Below are 20,599 nucleotides of genomic sequence, written 5' to 3'. Positions count from 1 at the left end.
GTCCCTCCCCCTCCCCCCCAGCTCCTCCTCCCCATCCCCCCCAGCCCCTCCTCCCATTTCTCCTTAATCCTCACCACCTACACTCCCCCCTTCTTCCCCAGTCACCCGTATATATGCCCAATCCTACCCCCCCCCCTCCACATCCGGGGGCAGCTACCGCTCCAGCAGCTTGGGAAACCCTCTCCATTCCTTCCGCGCAAAGTCCCTCACCTGCACATTCCTGAATTTACTTCCCTTCGGGACCTGCATCCTCTCCTGCAGCTCTTCCAGACCCACAAACCTCCCCTCCAAATCTAGATTACTCGCCCTCACTCTAACCCCTCCTCCTTCCCATTCCCACCACCACCTTCTCCACGTCCGTCGCCCAGTGGTAATGATGTGGAGATGCCGGCGTTGGACTGGGGTGAGCTCAGCAAGAAGTCTGACAACAACAGGTTAAAGTCCAACAGGTTTGTTTGGAATCACTAGCTTTCGGAGCACTGCTCCTTCCTCAGGTGACCTGGGAAGCCGACCTGAGGAAGTGGTAATGCCCAGGTTCAGGAGCTCCAGCCCCCTTCCTGCCTCTGTAGCAGGACCCTCTTCACTCGAGGTACCTTCCCCACCCACACAAACTCTGACATCACTGTCTCCAACTTACGGAAAAAAGCCTTATGGATAAAAGTCGGGGGGGGGGGGGGGGGTCGAGGATACAAACAGGAATCTCGGCAGCACCTTCATCTTAACCAGCTGGACCCTCCCCGCCAGTGTCAGGTGCCGAGTACCCCACCTCCTAAAATCCCCCCGATACCTCCTCCATCAATGTTGTCAGGTTCCATTCTCCCGTCACCCCCAAACACCTAAACCTGCCCCTGGTAACCCTAAATGGCAACATCCCTAAGATTGTCTCCCTGATCCACTGCATTCACTGAGAACCTCACTCATCCCGACATTTAGCTTATATCCTGAGAAGGCCCCAAACCTCTCATTATGTCCATAATTCTCCCCACACTCTCCAATGGGTTTGATACAAACAGCAGCAAGTCATCTGGGTACAGCAACACCCAGTGTTCCCTACTTCCCCTCACAATCCCCTGCCACTTTACTCACCCTCTCAGTGCCATCGGCAAGGGCTCTATCGCCAGTGCGAACAACAGCAGTAATAGGGGACACACCTGTCTCGTTCCTCTGTACAAACAACCCAAAACTCGGCAAACTCACCTCATTTGTCCGTACATTCGCCACCGGGACAATATGCAAGAGACGCACCCACGCCACAAACTTCGGGCCAAACCTGAACTTTTCCAAGATCTCGAACAGGTACCTCCACTCCACCCAACTGAAAGCCTTCTTCACATCCATAGAGACCATTACGTCTGATACCTGCCCCACCAACAGGGTCATAATCACATTTAACAGACTGGAGAGCTGCCTGCCCTTTCCGAAACCCGCTTGGTCCTCAGTGAGCACCCCTGGTACACACCCCTCCATCCTCCCTGCTACTAATTGGCCAGCACTTTCACATCCGTGTTTAACAGTAAAATGGGCCTATGCGACCCACATTCCAGCAGGCCCTTCCCCTTCTTCAGGATTTGATGCTTGTGTCAATGTTTCCAGCAGCTTCCCCTTTTCCAGGGCTCACTAAATATCCGCGGCAAATGCGGTACCAACTCCGTCGCAAACTCCTTATAGAACTCTGCTGGGTAGCCATCTGGCCCGGCCCCAGGGCCTTCCCCAATTTCATCTCCCTGATACTATCCATCCCCTCTCTCAGCCCCAACAGCTCATCCAGCACCTGCCTCCTCTCCTCATCCAGCCTTGCGAACACCAGCCCCACCAAAAACTGCCCCATATCCCTCTCCTCTCCACCCTGCTCAGCCCTGTACAGCTTCTCATAGTACCCCCTAAACATCTTGTCTAGCCTCCCCGGTCCGAAACGACCCCCCCACCCCCAACCCCGCCCTTCCCTGTCCGCACCCTCAGAATTTCCTTGGATGTGGTCTGCTTCTATAGCTGGTGGGCCATATTCATACTGCACCCACTTTGCCCTCCGCAACTGCTCCGCTGCCTTCCCCATCATCAGCCTGTCAAACTGCCCTGTAACCTCTTCCTCTCCGCCAACCTCTCCTTGGTGGCAACTCTCGAATATTTCCTGTCCACTCGACTATCCCGCCCAACAACTGTCCTCGAATCACCGAACCCCCCAGCCACTCAAAACGTGGCCGCCGACTCCTCCCCATTCTGATTCAACTCCACATAATATCTGATCACCGCTGGGGGACCTTGCCCAGGACGTGCGGAACATGTCCCAGTCTCAGGTGGGCATTGCCCGAGGCCCTCCAGAGCACATCCCAGTTGCTAGGGGAGGTCTGTCAGTCCCATGTATGTGGTGATTGGCCTGTAGATAATATTACATGTACTCATGTGTAAATATGTACACACTACTCCCCGCAGTGTGACCTCCCACCCAGCAGGTGGCCATGTACTCCGCAGTGTGACCTCCCACCAGCAGGTGGCCATGTACTCCGCAGTGTGACCTCCCACCAGCAGGTGGCCATGTACTCCGCAGTCTGACCTCCCACCAGCAGGTGGCCATATACTCCGCAGTCTGACCTCCCACCAGCAGGTGGCCATGTACTCCGCAGTCTGACCTCCCACCAGCAGGTGGCCATGTACTCCGCAGTGTGACCTCCCACCAGCAGGTGGCCATGTACTCAGCAGTGTGACCTCCCACCAGCAGGTGGCCATGTACTCCGCAGTGAGACCTCCCACCAGCAGGTGGCCATGTACTCAGCAGTGTGACCTCCCACCAGCAGGTGGCCATGTATTCCGCAGTGTGACCTCCCACCAGCAGGTGGCCATGTACTCCGCAGTGTGACCTCCCACCAGCAGGTGGCCATGTACTCAGCAGTGAGACCTCCCACCAGCAGGTGGCCATGTACTCCGCAGTGTGACCTCCCACCAGCAGGTGGCATCAGATATAAGTCAGGTGAGAGAAGTTTGTAAGGCATACACAAGGACAGCTGTGGATACGGTTAGTTCCAGGAGAGTCTAAAGAAACTCTGTATAAGGCCGTTACTGTACCACTTGTACATTAATAAATCCGAGTTCTGGCTAAGTCACCAGCAGTTCTGTAGATTCATCGTGAGACAAGATCACAGAACACAACAATGTGGACATAGCTGAGGCTCTGCACAGCTAGATGGATGGACGGATTCCGGATGGAGTCCGGATGGATGGAGTCCGGATGGATGGACGGATTCCGGATGGAGTCCGGATGGATGGAGTCCGGATGGATGGATGGATGGACGGATTCCGGATGGATGGAGTCCGGATGGATTCCGGATGGATGGACGAATTCCGGATGGATGGATTCCGGATGGATGCATGGATGGACGGATTCCGGATGGAGTCCGGATGGATGGATTGATGGATGGACGGATTCCGGATGGATGGATTCCGGATGGATGGATGGAGTCCGGATGCATGGATGGATTCCGGATGGATGGAGTCCGGATGGATTCCGGTTGGATGGATGGATTCCGGATGGATGGATGCAGTCCGGATGGATGGATGGAGTCCGGATGGATGAATGGAATCCGGATGGATGGATGGAGTCCGGATGGATGGATGGATTCCGGTTGGATGGATGGATTCCGGATGGATGGATGGAGTCCGGATGGATGGACGGAGTCCGGATGGATGGACGGAGTCCGGATGGATGGATGGATTCCGGTTGGATGGACGGAGTCCAGATGGATGGACGGAGTCCGGATGGATGGATGGACGGAGTCCGGATGGATGGATGGAGTCCGGATGGATGGAGTCCGGATGGATGGATGGAGTCCGGATGGATGGATGGATTCCGGATGGATGGACGGAGTCCGGATGGATGGACGGAGTCCGGATGGATGGAGTCCGGATGGATGGATGGAGTCCGGATGGATGGATGGTGTCCGGATGGATGGATGGATTCCGGATGGATGGATGTAGTCCGGATGGATGGATGGAGTCCAGATGGATGGATGGAGTCCGGATGGATGGATGGATTCCAGATGGATGGATGTAGTCCGGATGGATGGATGGAGTCCGGATGGATGGATGGAGTCTGGATGGATGGAGTCCGGATGGATGGATGGAGTCCGGATGGATGGATGGAGTCCGGATGGATGGAGTCCGGATGGATGGATGGAGTCTGGATGGATGGAGTCCGGATGGATGGATGGAGTCCGGAAGGATGGATGGAGTCCGGATGGATGGAGTCCGGATGGATGGATGGAGTCCGGATGGATGGATGGAGTCCGGATGGATGGAGTCCGGATGGATGGATGGAGTCCGGATGGATGGATGGAGTCCGGATGGATGGATGGAGTCTGGATGGATGGAGTCCGGATGGATGGATGGAGTCCGGAAGGATGGATGGAGTCCGGATGGATGGAGTCCGGATGGATGGATGGAGTCCGGATGGATGGATGGAGTCCGGATGGATGGAGTCCGGATGGATGGATGGAGTCCGGATGGATGGAGTCCGGATGGATGGATGGAGTCCGGATGGATGGATGGAGTCCGGATGGATGGATGGAGTCCGGATGGATGGTGTCCGGATGGATGGATGGAGTCTGGATGGATGGAGTCCGGATGGATGGATGGAGTCCGGATGGATAGATGGAGTCCTGAAGGATGGATGGAGTCTGGATGGATGGAGTCCGGATGGATGGATGGAGTCCGGATGGATGGATGGAGTCCGGATGGATGGATGGCGTCTGGATGGATGGAGTCCGGATGGATGGATGGAGTCCGGATGGATGGATGGAGTCCGGATGGATGGATGGCGTCTGGATGGATGGAGTCCGGATGGATGGATGGCGTCTGGATGGATGGATGGAGTCCGGATGGATGGATGGAGTCCGGATGTATGGATGGAGTCCGGATGGATGGATGGAGTCCGGATGGATGGATGGAGTCCGGATGGATGGATGGAGTCCGGATAGATGGAGTCCGGATGGATGGATGGAGTCCGGATGGATGGATGGAGTCCAGGTGGATGGAGTCCGGAAGGAGTCCGGATGGATGGATGGAGTCCGGATGGATGGATGGAGTCCGGATGGATGGATGGAGTCCGGATGGATGGATGGAGTCCGGATGGATGGATGGAGTCCGGATAGATGGAGTCCGGATGGATGGATGGAGTCCGGATGGATGGATGGAGTCCAGGTGGATGGAGTCCAGGTGGATGGAGTCCGGAAGGAGTCCGGATGGATGGTGTGCGGACCATGGGGAGTCACCAGGCTGGCAGAGCCAGATGATGCAGGGGTAGCCAGGGCTCGAACCTGCTATCCCTCCAGCCCAAGGTGAAGCCCAGGGCAGCTTAGGTGGATTGACCATGATAAATTGCCCACAGGTATCCAAGGATGTGCAGGTTTGGTTACAGAGATACGTTGGGGTGCCAGGGAAGTGGTCCTGGGTAGGGTGCTCTTTCAGAGGCTGGGTGCAGACTCGATGGGCTGAATGGCCTCCTCCTGTACTGTAGGGATTTTCTGCTTCTCTGACTCTAACTGGCCTGAGGTCCTGTTCCCTGTCTCCGTCTCTTGAATTCAGCATGGCAGCACAGTGGCTAGCACTGCTGCCTCACAGCTCCAGGGTCCCAGGTTCGATTCCGGCTTGGGTCACTGTCTGTGCGGAGTCTGCCCGTGTGTGCGTGGGTTTCCTCCGGGTGCTCCGGTTTCCTCCCACAGTCCAAAGACGTGCAGGTTAGATGGATTGGCCATGCTAAATTGCCCTTAGTTTCCAAAAGGTGGGGTTCTGGATTACGGGGATAGGGTCTGGATGTGGGCCTAGGTGGGGTGCTCTTTCCAACTGTCAGTGCTGACTCGATGGGCCGAATGGCCTCCTTCTGCACTGTAAATTCTATTCTATGAAAAACTGTTTACACGAGAAGAAATAAGCTATGATTCCATCTGTTTGGAAGAAGACATTAATGTGTGTCTGGTACATATTTCTCCAGATGGAGTTGAACAAAAATAATTCGGGATTCGTACAATTGTGGGAATATATCATTCCAAAACTTGTGCACAAATCATAGACATGCATTGAAAGTAAGAATTCAGATTTTCCCATTTGGTTGGACTGATTGGGAGAATGCAAAAAGGCAAAATGACTGCTCTGATTGAGATGGGTCTGATTGATAGGGGCTCCGGTGAGCCGTCATACCTGGAAACATTGCTATTGTCGCGCACCTTAACGTGACAAAGCATGTTGGGCATCTGGGACGGGACCAGCACCTTGATTTGATCGACAGAACTGCAGAGTTTTAAATAGCCTAAGTACAGCCCGGGGTTCAATCTTTTCTGACTCCTCCTCTGATAGGACAGGACATTCTGAAAGACACCAGGAGAGAGAATATCAGTGTTTTGGGGGGAGTCAGTACTGACCACTCCCACAGCATTAACACACTCGAAAACGTTTGAAAGGAAATTCAGATGAAGAGTCCACATTGCGATACAACTAAATTGTACAGGAGAGTGAAGAGAGCCAGAATATAACTCACACTGCAAAATACTTAATAATATCATACCCGTGTGGGAACAACAAGATCCTGTTTTCAAGGCAGGGGTTAGATACAGAGTAAAGCTCCCTCTACACTGTCCCCATCAAACACTCCCAGGACAGGTACAGCTCGGGGTTAGATACAGAGTAAAGCTCTCTCTACACTGTCCCCATCAAACACTCCCAGGACAGGTACAGCACGGGGTTAGATACAGAGTAATGCTCCCTCTACACTGTCCCCATCAAACACTTCCAGGACAGGTACAGCACGGGGTTAGATACAGGGTAAAGCTCGCTCAACACTGTCCCCATCAAACACTCCCAGGACAGGTACAGCACGGGATAGATACAGAGTAAAGCTCCCTCTGCACTGTCCCCATCAAACACTCCCAGGACAGGGACAGCACGGGGTTAGATACAGAGTAAAGCTCCCTCTACACTGTCCCCATCAAACACTCCCAGGACAGGTACAGCACGGGGTTAGATACAGAGAAAAGCTCCCTCAACACTGTCCCCATCAAACACTCCCAGGACAGGTACAGCACGGGGCTAGATACAGAGTAAAGCTCCCTCAACACTGTCCCCGTCAAACACTCCCAGGACAGGTACAGCACGGGGTTTGATACAGAGTAAAGCTCCCTCTATACTGTCCCCATGAAACACTCCCAGGACAGGTACAGCACGGGGTTAGATATAGAGTAAAGCTCCCTCTACACTGTCCCCATCAAACACTCCCAGGACAGGTACAGCACGGGGTTAGATACAGAGTAAAGCTCCCTCTACACTGTCCCCTTCAAACACTCCCAGGACAGGTACAGCACGGGGTTAGATACAGAGTAAAGCTCCCACTACACTTTGGTACAAACCTGGATTGTTATGAGTAACACATCAAGTGCTGTTGGTTCCTCCAGAGTGGACATTGACTTCCGTTGACTTTGAAACTTGCAGATCTGGATCCACTTGCCGTTGACGAATGAAAACTGACTCTCCAGCTCCCTCACTGTCACCAACAGCACATTTCCATGTTGATCCCTGATGGGCTCATAGTAAACTCGACCAAGGTTCTGGGTGCCAAGTAGTGACTGCAGAAAATCAATAAGGCAGTGAGCAACAGCCGGGGAACTCTGTCAGAACACCAGGAATTCTGCGTACCATCATAGCTGGGGAGTTAGTGCCCTGGCTACACCCCTCTCCAACATTTCAGCATGGAGAAATGCTCCCTCTACACTGTCCCCATCAATCACCCCCAGAGCATGTACAGCACAGCGTTGAATAGAGAGTTAAACTCCATTTTCACAGTCCCCATGGTGATGAAAGGTGCCTGCTTGCAATTTAATGTTAGATGCTCGGAACAGAAAGTCATCACATACTGACGAATGGCACTATCCACACTGTGATGTATGTCGTCACACGGTCAGTGAATAATCGAGAACACATTGTGAGCAATTAACCTGAATGGAGGCAGCACGACTGTGAAAGCAATACTTGGGGCAGCACGGTAGCATTGTGGACAGCACAATCGCTTCACAGCTCCAGGGTCCCAGGTTCAATTCCGGCTTGGGTCACTGTCTGTGCGGAGTCTGCACATCCTCCCTGTGTGTGCGTGGGTTTCCTCCGGGTGCTCCGGTTTCCTCCCACAGTCCAAAGATGTGCAGGTTAGGTGGATTGGCCATGATAAATTGCCCTTAGTGTCCAAAATTGCCCTTAGTGTTGGGTGGGGTTACTGTGTTATGGGGATAGGGTGGAGGTTTTGACCTTGGGTAGGGTGCTCTTTCCAAGAGCCGGTGCAGACTCGATGGGCCGAATGGCCTCCTTCTGCACTGTAAATTCTATGATCTATACTTGGAGCAGTAAATAGTTAAAACTTACGAGAAAAGTTTAAACACGAAGACCTCAAGATTTAATTACTGAGCTACCAGCAGAGCATAATAACAAGCACAAAGAAAGTACGTAATATAACATTTCTCAAAGACTCCCAGGACAGGAATGCCTGTAGCTGGGGTAAGGTTGCAGAATATTGTGTGGAGTATTGGTAGAGCTGGTGTGAATGGCCATTCCTGCCTTTGCCCCTCGTATCACTGACCTGTAACTGAGTTATTGCATTCAGTATCTTGTGTCGTGACTGCAGGACCGTGGAGGAGGACGTGGAAATGGACATGTTCTGCCGCAACCACCTGACCTCATCCCATGTGCAAGATAGCTGAAAATAAATCAACAAGTTTAATGTTGTGGAAGATTCTGGTCTTGAACAAGTATTTTTCTTCAGTATTTACAAACGAGAGGGGCCATATTGTTGGAGAGGACAGTGTGAAACAGACTGATAAGTTCGAGGAGATACATGTTAGGAAGGAAGATGTGTTGGGCGTTTTGAAAAACTTGAGGATAGACAAGTCCCCCGGGCCTGACGGGATATATCCAAGGATTCTATGGGAAGCAAGAAATGAAATTGCAGAGCCGTTGGCAATGATCTTTTCATCCTCACTGTCAACAGGAGTGGTACCAGGGAATTGGAGAGTGGCGAATGTCATGCCCCTGTTCAAAAAAGGGAATAGGGATAACCCTGGGAATTACAGGCCAGTTAGTCTTACTTCGGTGGTAGGCAAAGTAATGGAAAGGGTACTGAGGGATAGGATTTCTGAGCATCTGGAAAGACACTGCTTGATTAGGGATAGTCAGCACGGATTTGTGAGGGGTAGGTCTTGCCTTACAAGTCTTATTGACTTCTTTGAGGAAGTGACCAAGCATGTGGATGAAGGTAAAGCAGTGGATGTAATGTATATGGATTTTAGTAAGGCATTTGATAAGGTTCCCCATTGTAGGCTTGTGCAGAAAGTAAGGAGGCATGAGATAGTGGGAAATTTGGCCAGTTGGATAACAAACTGGCTAACCGATAGAAGACAGAGAGTGGTGGTGGATGGCAAATATTCAGCCTGGAGCCCAGTTACCAGTGGCGTACCGCAGGGATCAGTTCTGGGTCCTCTGCTGTTTGTGATTTTCATTAACGACTTGGATGAGGGAGTTGAAGGGTGGGTCAGTAAATTTGCAAATGATACGAAGATTGGTGGAGTTGTGGATAGTGAGGAGGGCTGTTCTCGGCTTCAAAGAGACATAGATAGAATGCAGAGCTGGGCTGAGAAATGGCAGATGGAGTTTAACCCTGACAAGTGTGAGGTTGTCCATTTTGGAAGGACAAATATGAATGCGGAATACAGGATTAATGGTAGGGTTCTTGGCAATGTGGAGGAGCAGAGAGATCTTGGGGTCTATGTTCATAGATCTTTGAAAGTTGCCACTCAGGTGGCTAGAGCTGTGAAGAAGGCCTATGGTGTGCTAGCGTTCATTAGCAGAGGGATTGAATTTAAGAGCCGTGAGGTGATGATGCAGCTGTACAAACCCTTGGTCAGGCCACATTTGGAGTACTGTGTGCAGTTCTGGTCGCCTCATTTTAGGAAGGATGTGGAAGCTTTGGAAAAGGTGCAAAGGAGATTTACCAGGATGTTGACTGGAATGGAGAGTAGGTCTTACGAGGAAAGGTTGAGGGTGCTAGGCCTTTTCTCATTAGAACGGAGAAGGATGAGGGGCGACTTGATAGAGGTTTATAAGATGATCAGGGGAATAGATAGAGTAGACAATTAGAGACTTTTTCCCTGGGTGGAACAAACCATTACAAGGGGACATAAATTCAAGGTAAATGGTGGAAGATATAGAGGGGATGTCAGAGGTAGGTTCTTTACCCAGAGAGTAGTGGGGGCATGGAATGCACTGCCTGTGGAAGTAGTTGAGTCGGAAACGTTAGGGACCTTCAAGCGGCTATTGGATAGGTACATGGATTAGGGTAGAATAATGGAGTGTAGGTTAACTTCTTAAGGGCAGCACGGTAGCATTGTGGATAGCACAATTGCTTCACAGCTCCAGGGTCCCAGGTTCGATTTCGACTTGGGTCACTGTCTGTATGGAGTCTGCACATCCTCCCCGTGTGTGCGTGGGTTTCCTCCGGGTGCTCCGGTTTCCTCCCACAGTCCAAAGATGTGCAGGTTGGGTGGATTGGCCGTGATAAATTGCCCTTAGTGTCCATAATTCTATGATTAACCTAGGACAAAAGTTCGGCACAACATCGTGGGCCGAAGGGCCTGTTCTGTGCTGTATTTCTCTATCTATCTAACAGTTTGCAGATGATTTACTGACTCAAACACACTGCTGCACTGCAATCGTTCTGACTCTGCCTTTCCCTAAACCGGCATGTTGTTCCAATTATATTGTCAATTGAATATTAAATCTATTTCCACTGGCAATGCAGGCACCACATTTCAGATCACAACAATTCACTGGGCAAATATATACTCCCTCAGCACTGACCCTCTGACAGTGCGGCACTCCCTCAATGCTGACCCTCTGACAGTGCGACACTCCCTCAGTACTGACCCTCTGACAGTGCAGCACTCCCTCAGTACTGACCCTCTGACAGTGCGGCATTCCCTCAGTACTGACCCTCTGACAGTGCAGCACTCCCTCAGTACTGACCCTCTGACAGTGCGGCACTCCCTCAGTACTGACCCTCTGACAGTGCAGCACTCCCTCAGTACTGACCCTCTGACAGTGCAGCACTCCCTCAGTACTGACCCTCTGACAGTGCAGCACTCCCTCAGTACTGACCCTCTGACAGTGCGGCACTCCCTCAGTACTGACCCTCTGACAGTGCAGCACTCCCTCAGTACTGACCCTCTGACAGTGCGGCACTCTCTCAGTACTGACCCTCTGACAGGGCAGCACTCCCTCAGTACTGACCCTCTGACAGTGCGGCACTCCCTCAGTACTGACCCTCTGACAGTGCGGCACTCCCTCAGTACTGACCCTCTGACAGTGCGGCACTCCCTCAGTACTGACCCTCTGACAGTGCAGCACTCCCTCAGTACTGACCCTCTGACAGTGCAGCAGTCCCTCAATACTGACCCTCTGACAGTGCAGCGCTCCCTCAGTACTGACCCTCTGACAGTGCAGCACTCCCTCAGTACTGACCCTCTGACAGTGCAGCGCTCCCTCAGTACTGACCCTCTGACAGTGCAGCACTGCCTCAGTACTGTCCCTCTGACAGTGCAGCACTCCCTCAGTACTGGCCCTCTGACAGTGCGGCACTCCCTCAGTACTGACCCTCTGACAGTGCGGCTCTCCCTCAGTACTGACCCTCTGACAGTGCAGCACTCCCTCACTACTGACCCTCTGACAGTGCAGCACTCCCTCAGTACTGACCCTCTGACAGTGCAGAGCTCCCTCAGTACTGACCCTCTGACAGTGCAGAGCTCCCTCAGTACTGACCCTCTGACAGTGCAGCACTCCCTCAGTACTGACCCTCTGACAGTGCAGCACTCACTCAGTACTGACCCTCTGACAGTGCGGCACTCCCTCAGTACTGATCCTCTGACAGTGCGGCGCTCCCTCAGAACTGACCCTCTGACAGTGTAGCACTCCCTCAGTACTGACCCTCTGATAGTGCGGCACTCCCTCAGCATTGACCCTCTGACAGTGCGGCACTCCCTCAGTACTGACCCTCTGACAGTGCAGCACTCCCTCTGTACTGACCCTCTGACAGTGCAGCACTCCCTCACTACTGTCCCTCTGACAGTGCAGCACTCCCTCAGCATTGACCCTCTGACAGTGCGGCACTCCCTCAGTACTGACCCTCTGACAGTGCAGCACTCCCTCACTACTGACCCTCTGACAGTGCAGCACTCCCTCAGTACTGACCCTCTGACAGTGCAGCACTCCCTCAGTACTGACCCTCTGACAGTGCAGAGCTCCCTCAGTACTGACCCTCTGACAGTGCAGAGCTCCCTCAGTACTGACCCTCTGACAGTGCAGCACTCCCTCAGTACTGACCCTCTGACAGTGCAGCACTCACTCAGTACTGACCCTCTGACAGTGCGGCACTCCCTCAGTACTGATCCTCTGACAGTGCGGCACTCCCTCAGTACTGACCCTCTGACAGTGTAGCACTCCCTCAGTACTGACCCTCTGATAGTGCGGCACTCCCTCAGCATTGACCCTCTGACAGTGCGGCACTCCCTCAGTACTGACCCTCTGACAGTGCAGCACTCCCTCTGTACTGACCCTCTGACAGTGCAGCACTCCCTCACTACTGTCCCTCTGACAGTGCAGCACTCCCTCAGTACTGACCCTCTGACAGTGCAGCACTCCCTCAGTACTGACCCTCTGACAGTGTGGCACTCCGTCAGTACTGACCCTCTGACAGTGCAGCACTCCCTCAGCATTGACCCTCTGACAGTGCAGCACTCCCTCAGTACTGACCCTCTGACAGTGCAGCACTCCCTCTGTACTGACCCTCTGACAGTGCAGCACTCCCTCACTACTGACCCTCTGACAGTGTGGCACTCCCTCAGTACTGACCCTCTGACAGTGCGGCACTCCCTCAGTACTGACCCTCTGACAGTGCGGCACTCCCTCAGTACTGACCCTCTGACAGTGTGGCACTCCGTCAGTACTGACCCTCTGACAGTGCGGCACTCCCTCAGTACTGAACCTATGACAGTGCGGCACTCCCTCAGTACTGACCCTCTGACAGTGCGGCACTCCCTCAGTACTGACCCTCTAACACTGCAGCACTCCCTCAGTACTGACCCTCTGACAGTGCAGCACTCCCTCAGTACTGACCCTCTGACAGTGCAGAACTCCCTCAGTACTGACCCTCTGACAGTGCGGCACTCCGTCAGTACTGACCCTCTGACAGTGCGGCACTCCCTCAGTACTGACCCTCTGACAGTGCAGCACTCACTCAGTACTGACCCTCTGACAGTGCGGCACTCCCTCAGCATTGACCCTCTGACAGTGCGGCACTCCCTCAGTACTGACCCTCTGACAGTGCAGCACTCCCTCACTACTGACCCTCTGACAGTGCAGCACTCCCTCAGTACTGACCCTCTGACAGTGCAGCACTCCCTCAGTACTGACCCTCTGACAGTGCAGCACTCCCTCAGTACTGACCCTCTGACAGTGCAGAGCTCCCTCAGTACTGACCCTCTGACAGTGCAGAGCTCCCTCAGTACTGACCCTCTGACAGTGCAGCACTCCCTCAGTACTGACCCTCTGACAGTGCGGCACTCCCTCAGTACTGATCCTCTGACAGTGCGGCACTCCCTCAGTACTGACCCTCTGACAGTGTAGCACTCCCTCAGTACTGACCCTCTGATAGTGCGGCACTCCCTCAGCATTGACCCTCTGACATTGCGGCACTCCCTCAGTACTGACCCTCTGACAGTGCAGCACTCCCTCTGTACTGACCCTCTGACAGTGCAGCACTCCCTCACTACTGACCCTCTGACAGTGTGGCACTCCCTCAGTACTGACCCTCTGACAGTGCGGCACTCCCTCAGTACTGACCCTCTGACAGTGCGGCACTCCCTCAGTACTGACCCTCTGACAGTGTGGCACTCCGTCAGTACTGACCCTCTGACAGTGCGGCACTCCCTCAGTACTGAACCTATGACAGTGCGGCACTCCCTCAGTACTGACCCTCTGACAGTGCGGCACTCCCTCAGTACTGACCCTCTAACAGTGCAGCACTCCCTCAGTACTGACCCTCTGACAGTGCAGCACTCCCTCAGTACTGACCCTCTGACAGTGCAGAACTCCCTCAGTACTGACCCTCTGACAGTGCGGCACTCCGTCAGTACTGACCCTCTGACAGTGCAGCACTCCCTCAGTACTGACCCTCTGACAGTGTAGCGCTCCCTCAGTACTGACCCTCTGACAGTGCGGCACTCCCTCAGTACTGACCCTCTGACAGTGCAGCACTCCCTCAGTACTGACCCTCTGACAGTGCAGCACTCCCTCAGTACTGACCCTCTGACAGTGCAGCACTCCCTCAGTACTGACTCTCTGACAGTGCAGCACTCCCTCAATACTGACCCTCTGACAGTGCAGCACTCCCTCAGTACTGACCCTCTGACAGTGCGGCACTCCCTCAGTACTGACCCTCTGACAGTGCAGCACTCCCTCAGTACTGACCCTCTGACAGTGCAGAGCTCCCTCAGTACTGACCCTCTGACAGTGCAGCACTCCCTCAGTACTGAACCTCTGACAGTGCGGCACTCCCTCAGTACTGACCCTCTGACAGTGCGGCACTCCCTCAGTACTGACCCTCTGACAGTGCGGCACTCCCTCAGCATTGACCCTCTGACAGTGCGGCACTCCCTCAGTACTGACCCCCTGACAGTGCGGCATTCCCTCAGTACTGACCCTCTGACAGTGCAGCACTCCCTCAGTACTGACCCTCTGACAGTGCAGCACTCCCTCAGTACTGACCCTCTGACAGTGCAGCACTCCCTCAGTACTGACCCTCTGACAGTGCGGCACTCCCTCAGTACTGACCCTCTGACAGTGCAGCACTCCCTCAGTACTGACCCTCTGACAGTGCAGCACTCCCTCAGTACTGACCCTCTGACAGTGCGGCGCTCCCTCAGTACTGACCCTCTGACAGTGTGGCACTCCCTCAGTACTGACCCTCTGACAGTGCGGCACTCCCTCAGTACTGACCCTCTGACAGTGCAGCACTCCCTCAGTCCTGACCCTCTGACAGTGCAGCACTCACTCAGTACTGACCCTCTGACAGTGCGGCACTCCCTCAGTACTGACCCTCTGACAGTGCGGCACTCCCTCAGTACTGACTCTCTGACAGTGCAGCACTCCCTCAGTACTGACCCTCTGACAGTGCGGCACTCCCTCAGTACTGACCCTCTGACAGTGCAGCACTCCCTCAGTACTGACCCTCTGACAGTGCGGCACTCCCTCAGTACTGACCCTCTGACAGTGCAGCACTCCCTCAGTCCTGACCCTCTGACAGTGCAGCACTCACTCAGTACTGACCCTCTGACAGTGCGGCACTCCCTCAGTACTGACCCTCTGACAGTGTGGCACTCCCTCAGTACTGACCCTCTGACAGTGCGGCACTCCCTCAGTACTGACCCTCTGACAGTGCGGCACTCCCTCAGTACTGACCCTCTGACAGTGCAGCACTCCCTCAGTACTGACCCTCTGACAGTGCGGCACTCCCTCAGTACTGACCCTCTGACAGTGCGGCACTCCCTCAGTACTGACCCTCTGACAGTGCAGCACTCCCTCAGTACTGACCCTCTGACAGTGCAGCACTCCCTTAGTTCTGACCCTCTGACAGTGCGGCACTCCCTCAGTACTGACCCTCTGACAGTGCGGCACTCCCTCAGTACTGACCCTCTGACAGTGCAGCACTCCCTCAGTACTGACCCTCTGACAGTGCGGGGCTCCCTCAGTACTGACCCTCTGACAGTGCGGCACTCCCTCAGTACTGACCCTCTGACAGTGCAGCACTCCCTCAGTACTGACCCTCTGACAGTGCAGCACTCCCTCAGTACTGACCCTCTGACAGTGCGGCACTCCCTCAGTACTGACCCTCTGACAGTGCGGCACTCCCTCAGTACTGACCCTCTGACAGTGCGGCACTCCCTCAGTACTGACCCTCTGACAGTGCGGCATTCCCTCAGTACTGACCCTCTGACAGTGCAGCACTCCCCCAGTAATTTATTGTGGTCAGGTTGTTGAACTCAAGTCCTTTGTACTCTGAGTTGAGCAGTGAGATTGCTAACAATGATCCAGGCGAATTAAACCTCAGGAAAACCTTTGTGAACCAGAGAAAATCCTGCGTCATGGAGATGGAACATGAATCATCGATCTCCATCATTGGGATCTGATCTTCATTTGTCACCAAGACATGTTCTTCATGATAAAAGACGGCCGCGATATAAACTCCTCTGAGAAAAGTAAGGGAAAAATAGCAGGTCAGAAAGCTGAACTCTCACCCTTACTGCCCCACCCCCAATGCTGAGTCCAAACATCCACCAACCCGCTCAGTTTTGGGGTGAGGATTTTTGGGGAGGGGTTTTGTGGTGACGGTTTAAGGGTGAGGGCTTTGGCTGTGGGATTTGGGGGTTGGGGGATTCAGGATGGGGGTTGGGGGTTGGGGGATTCGGGTTGGGGGTTGGGGGATTCGGGTTGGGGGTTGGGGGATTCGGGATGGGGGTTGGGGGTTGTGGGATTCGGGTTGGGGGTTGGGGGTTGGGGGATTCGGGTTGGGGGATTCGGGTTGGGGGTTGGGGGATTCGGGTTGGGGGTTGGGGGATTGGGGGTTGGGGGATTCGGGTTGGGGGTTGGGGGATTCGGGTTGGGGGTTGGGGGATTCGGGTTGGGGGTTGGGGGATTCGGGTTGGGGGTTGGGGGATTGGGGGTTGGGGGATTCGGGTTGGGGGTTGGGGGATTGGGGATTCGGGTTGGGGGTTGGGGGATTCGGGTTGGGGGGTTGGGGGATTCGGGTTGGGGGTTGGGGGATTGGGGGATTCGGGTTGGGGGTTGGGGGATTCGGGTTTGGGGGTTTTGGGGGTTGGGGGATTCGGGTTGGGGGATTGGGGGTTGGGGGATTCGGGTTGGGGGTTGGGGGATTCGGGTTGGGAGTTGGGGGTTGGGGGATTCGGGTTGGGGGTTGGGGGATTCGGGTTGGGGGTTGGGGGATTCGGGTTGGGGGTTGGGGGATTCGGGTTGGGAGTTGGGGTTTGGGGGATTCGGGTTGGGGGTTGGGGGGTTGGGGGATTCGGGTTGGGGGTTGGGGGATTCGGGTTGGGGGGTTGGGGGATTCGGGTTGGGGGGTTGGGGGATTCGGGTTGGGGGTTGGGGGATTCGGGTTGGGGGTTGGGGGGTTGGGGGATTCGGGTTGGGGGTTGGGGGATTCGGGTTGGGAGTTGGGGGTTGGGGGATTCGGGTTGGGGGTTGGGGGGATTCGGGTTGGGGGTTGGGGGATTCGGGTTGGGGGTTGGGGGGTTGGGGGTTGGGGGATTCGGGTTGGGGGTTGGGGGGTTGGGGGATTCGGGTTGGGGGTTGGGGGATTCGGGTTGGGGGGTTGGGGGATTCGGGTTGGGGGTTGGGGGATTCGGGTTGGGGGATTCGGGTTGGGGGATTCGGGTTGGGGGGTTGGGGGATTCGGGTTGGGAGTTGGGGGGTTGGGGGATTCGGGTTGGGGGGTTGGGGGATTCGGGTTGGGGGTTGGGGGATTCGGGTTGGGGGATTCGGGTTGGGAGTTGGGGGGTTGGGGGATTCGGGTTGGGGGATTCGGGTTGGGGGATTCGGGTTTGGGGGTTGGGGGATTCGGGTTGGGGGATTCGGGTTGGGGGATTCGGTTTGGGGGTTTGGGGGATCCGGTTTGGGGGTTTGGGGGATTCGGGTTGGGGGATTCGGGTTGGGGGGTTGGGGGATTCGGGTTGGGGGATTCGGGGTTGGGGGTTGGGGGTTGGGGGATTCGGGTTGGGGGTTGGGGGATTCGGGTTTGGGGGTTGGGGGTTTGGGGGATTCGGGTTTGGGGGTTGGGGGTTTGGGGGATTCGGGTTTGGGGGTTGGGGGTTTGGGGTTTGGGGGTTGGGGGGTTGGGGGATTCGGGTTGGGGGATTCGGGTTTGGGGGTTGGGGGTTTGGGGGATTCGGGTTTGGGGGTTGGGGGTTGGGGGTTCGGGTTGGGGGTTGGGGGTTTGGGGGTTGGGGGTTGGGAGTTTGGGGGATTCGGGTTTGGGGGTTGGGGGATTCGGGTTGGGGGATTCGGGTTGGGGGATTCGGGTTGGGGGATTCGGGGTTGGGGGTTGGGGGATTCGGGTTGGGGGTTGGGGGATTCGGGTTTGGGGGTTGGGGGTTTGGGGGATTCGGGTTTGGGGGTTGGGGGATTCGGGGTTGGGGGTTGGGGGATTCGGGTTGGGGGTTGGGGGATTCGGGTTTGGGGGTTGGGGGTTTGGGGGATTCGGGTTTGGGGGTTGGGGGTTTGGGGGATTCGGGTTTGGGGGTTGGGGGTTTGGGGTTTGGGGGTTGGGGGGTTGGGGGATTCGGGTTGGGGGATTCGGGTTTGGGGGTTGGGGGTTTGGGGGATTCGGGTTTGGGGTTGGGGGTTGGGGGTTGGGGGTTTGGGGTTGGGAGTTTGGGGGATTCGGGTTTGGGGGTTGGGGGATTCGGGTTGGGGGATTCGGGGTTGGGGGTTGGGGATTCGGGTTGGGGGTTGGGGGATTCGGGTTTGGGGGTTGGGGGTTTGGGGGATTCGGGTTTGGGGGTTGGGGTCGGGGGTTCGGGTTGGGGGTTTGGGGGTTTGGGGGTTGGGGGATTCGGGTTGGGGGATTCGGGTTTGGGGGTTGGGAGTTTGGGGGATTCGGGTTTGGGGGTTGGGGGTTCGGGTTGGGGGTTGGGGGTTTGGGGGTTGGGGGTTGGGAGTTTGGGGGATTCGGGTTTGGGGGTTGGGGGATTCGGGTTGGGGGATTTGGGGGTTTGGGGTTTTGGGGGTTGGGGGATTTGGAGTGAGGGGGTTGGGCTGTACAGTATTTGTTTCCAGATTTGTATTATTAAGAGTTATGCTGTTTATGTTTAACAAATTATATTATTGAACAGAAACCTTTTCAATGTTTTCACAAACTTGCTCGAGGAATGAAAGAGATGTTTCAGACTTCGTGACACCGACTGCTTTCGGCTCGGAGTCTGGAGCTTCACCTTTTCTAGAAGAGCAAAAATAATTGTAAACACACAGGACAGAGTGACTGACCAGGCTAACCAGAGACTTAACCAGGTTAATCAGAGACTGACCAGACTAACCAGAGACTGACCAGGTTAATCAGAGACTGACCAGACTAACCAGAGACTTACCAGGTTAACCAGAGACTGACTAAGCTAACCAGAGACTGACCAGACTAACCAGAGTCTTACCAGGCTAACCAGAGACTGACTAAGCTAACCAGAGACTGACCAGCTGACCAGGCTAACCAGAGACTGACCAAGCTAACCAGAGACTGACCAGACTAACCAGTGACTGACCAGGCTAACCAGAGACTGACTAAGCTAACCAGAGACTGACCAGCTGACCAGTTTAACCAGAGACTGACCAAGCTAACCAGCGACTCAGACTGTTAATCAGAGATTTACCAGGTTAACCAGAGACTCAGACTGTTATACAGAGATTTACCAGGTTAACCAGCAACTCTGACTGTTAAACAGAGATTGACCAAGTTAAGCGGATACTCAGACTGTTAACCAGAGTCTGTCCAGGTTAACCAGACTCATACTGTTAACTTGCAACTGATCAGGTTAACCATAGACTCAGACTGTTAACCAGAGACTGACCAGGTTAACCAGAGATTCAGACTGTTAACCAGCGACTGACCAGGTTAACCAGAGACTCAGACTGTTAACCAGAGACTGACCAGGTTAACCAGAGATTCAGACTGTTAACCAGCGACTGACGAGGTTAACCAGAGACTCAGACTGTTAACCAGAAAGTGACCAGGTTAACCAGAGATTCAGACTGTTAACCAGAGACTGACCAGGTTAACCAGACACCTTAAATCTCCCTGAACTAGCTTCACTTTCCATTTCTTAAAGAATAATGGAAGTGTTTAGATTGAGGTTTAAATGATAACAAAGAGACAAGATTGTGACCATTGTTTTTAGTGAAAGGATGCCGGGAGAGAAAGGGTTTAGGTGGGGACAAAATGGGGGTTTGGTGGGTTTATTTCCAGGAAATGTTTCTTTTCCCAGAGAATCGTGAACTGGGAACAAGCTGCCGAGTCCTGCTGGATCAGAGTTGGCACTTCGATAATCTTCTAGTGGATGACAGATCCAGAGTGAGGTTCACTGAGGAAAGAAATCTCCCTGATTATTTCCCCCCAAAATGTCCGGCTATTTAACTATTTTTTAAACTGGGAATCAGATGGGTTCTGGGTGGAATTATAATGTACAGAAGATTATAGATTTGTGGGACAAACTCAATGTACAAATAGATCTTAACCTGTCCATCATTCCACATTTCTGTTCTGTCCTAGCGTTTGCGTGTGTGTCTGTGTGCGTGTCTGTGTGTGCGTGTCTGTGTGTGCGTGTCTGTACGTGTCTATGTGTGCATGTCTGTGTGTGCGTGTCTGTACGTGTCTATGTGTGCGTGTCTGTGTGTACGTGTCTGTGTGTGCATGCCTGTACGTGTCTGTGTGTACGTGTCTGTGTGTGCGTGTCTGTACGTGTCTGTC

The 20,599-nt window shown here is 54.3% G+C and overlaps 1 protein-coding gene across 1 annotated transcript in view; it reads right to left on the bottom strand.

Moving 5' to 3' along the window:
* Positions 1 to 6,029: 6,029 nt before the first annotated feature.
* The window catches only part of LOC119953531 (ras-associating and dilute domain-containing protein-like), a 134,266-nt gene continuing 119,696 nt past the window's right edge, over positions 6,030 to 20,599 (bottom strand). The window contains 5 exon segments of the mRNA XM_038777901.1: positions 6,030 to 6,353; positions 7,389 to 7,604; positions 8,606 to 8,722; positions 16,187 to 16,319; positions 18,982 to 19,081. Of these exon segments, the coding sequence (XP_038633829.1) occupies positions 6,030 to 6,353; positions 7,389 to 7,604; positions 8,606 to 8,722; positions 16,187 to 16,319; positions 18,982 to 19,081 (890 nt within the window).

The sequence above is a fragment of the Scyliorhinus canicula genome, chromosome 18 (genome assembly GCF_902713615.1).
Source record: "Scyliorhinus canicula chromosome 18, sScyCan1.1, whole genome shotgun sequence".
NCBI classification, from domain to species: Eukaryota; Metazoa; Chordata; class Chondrichthyes; order Carcharhiniformes; family Scyliorhinidae; genus Scyliorhinus; species Scyliorhinus canicula.
Note: the sequence above shows the minus strand (reverse complement) of the source record. Positions and strands in the feature narration are given on the sequence as shown.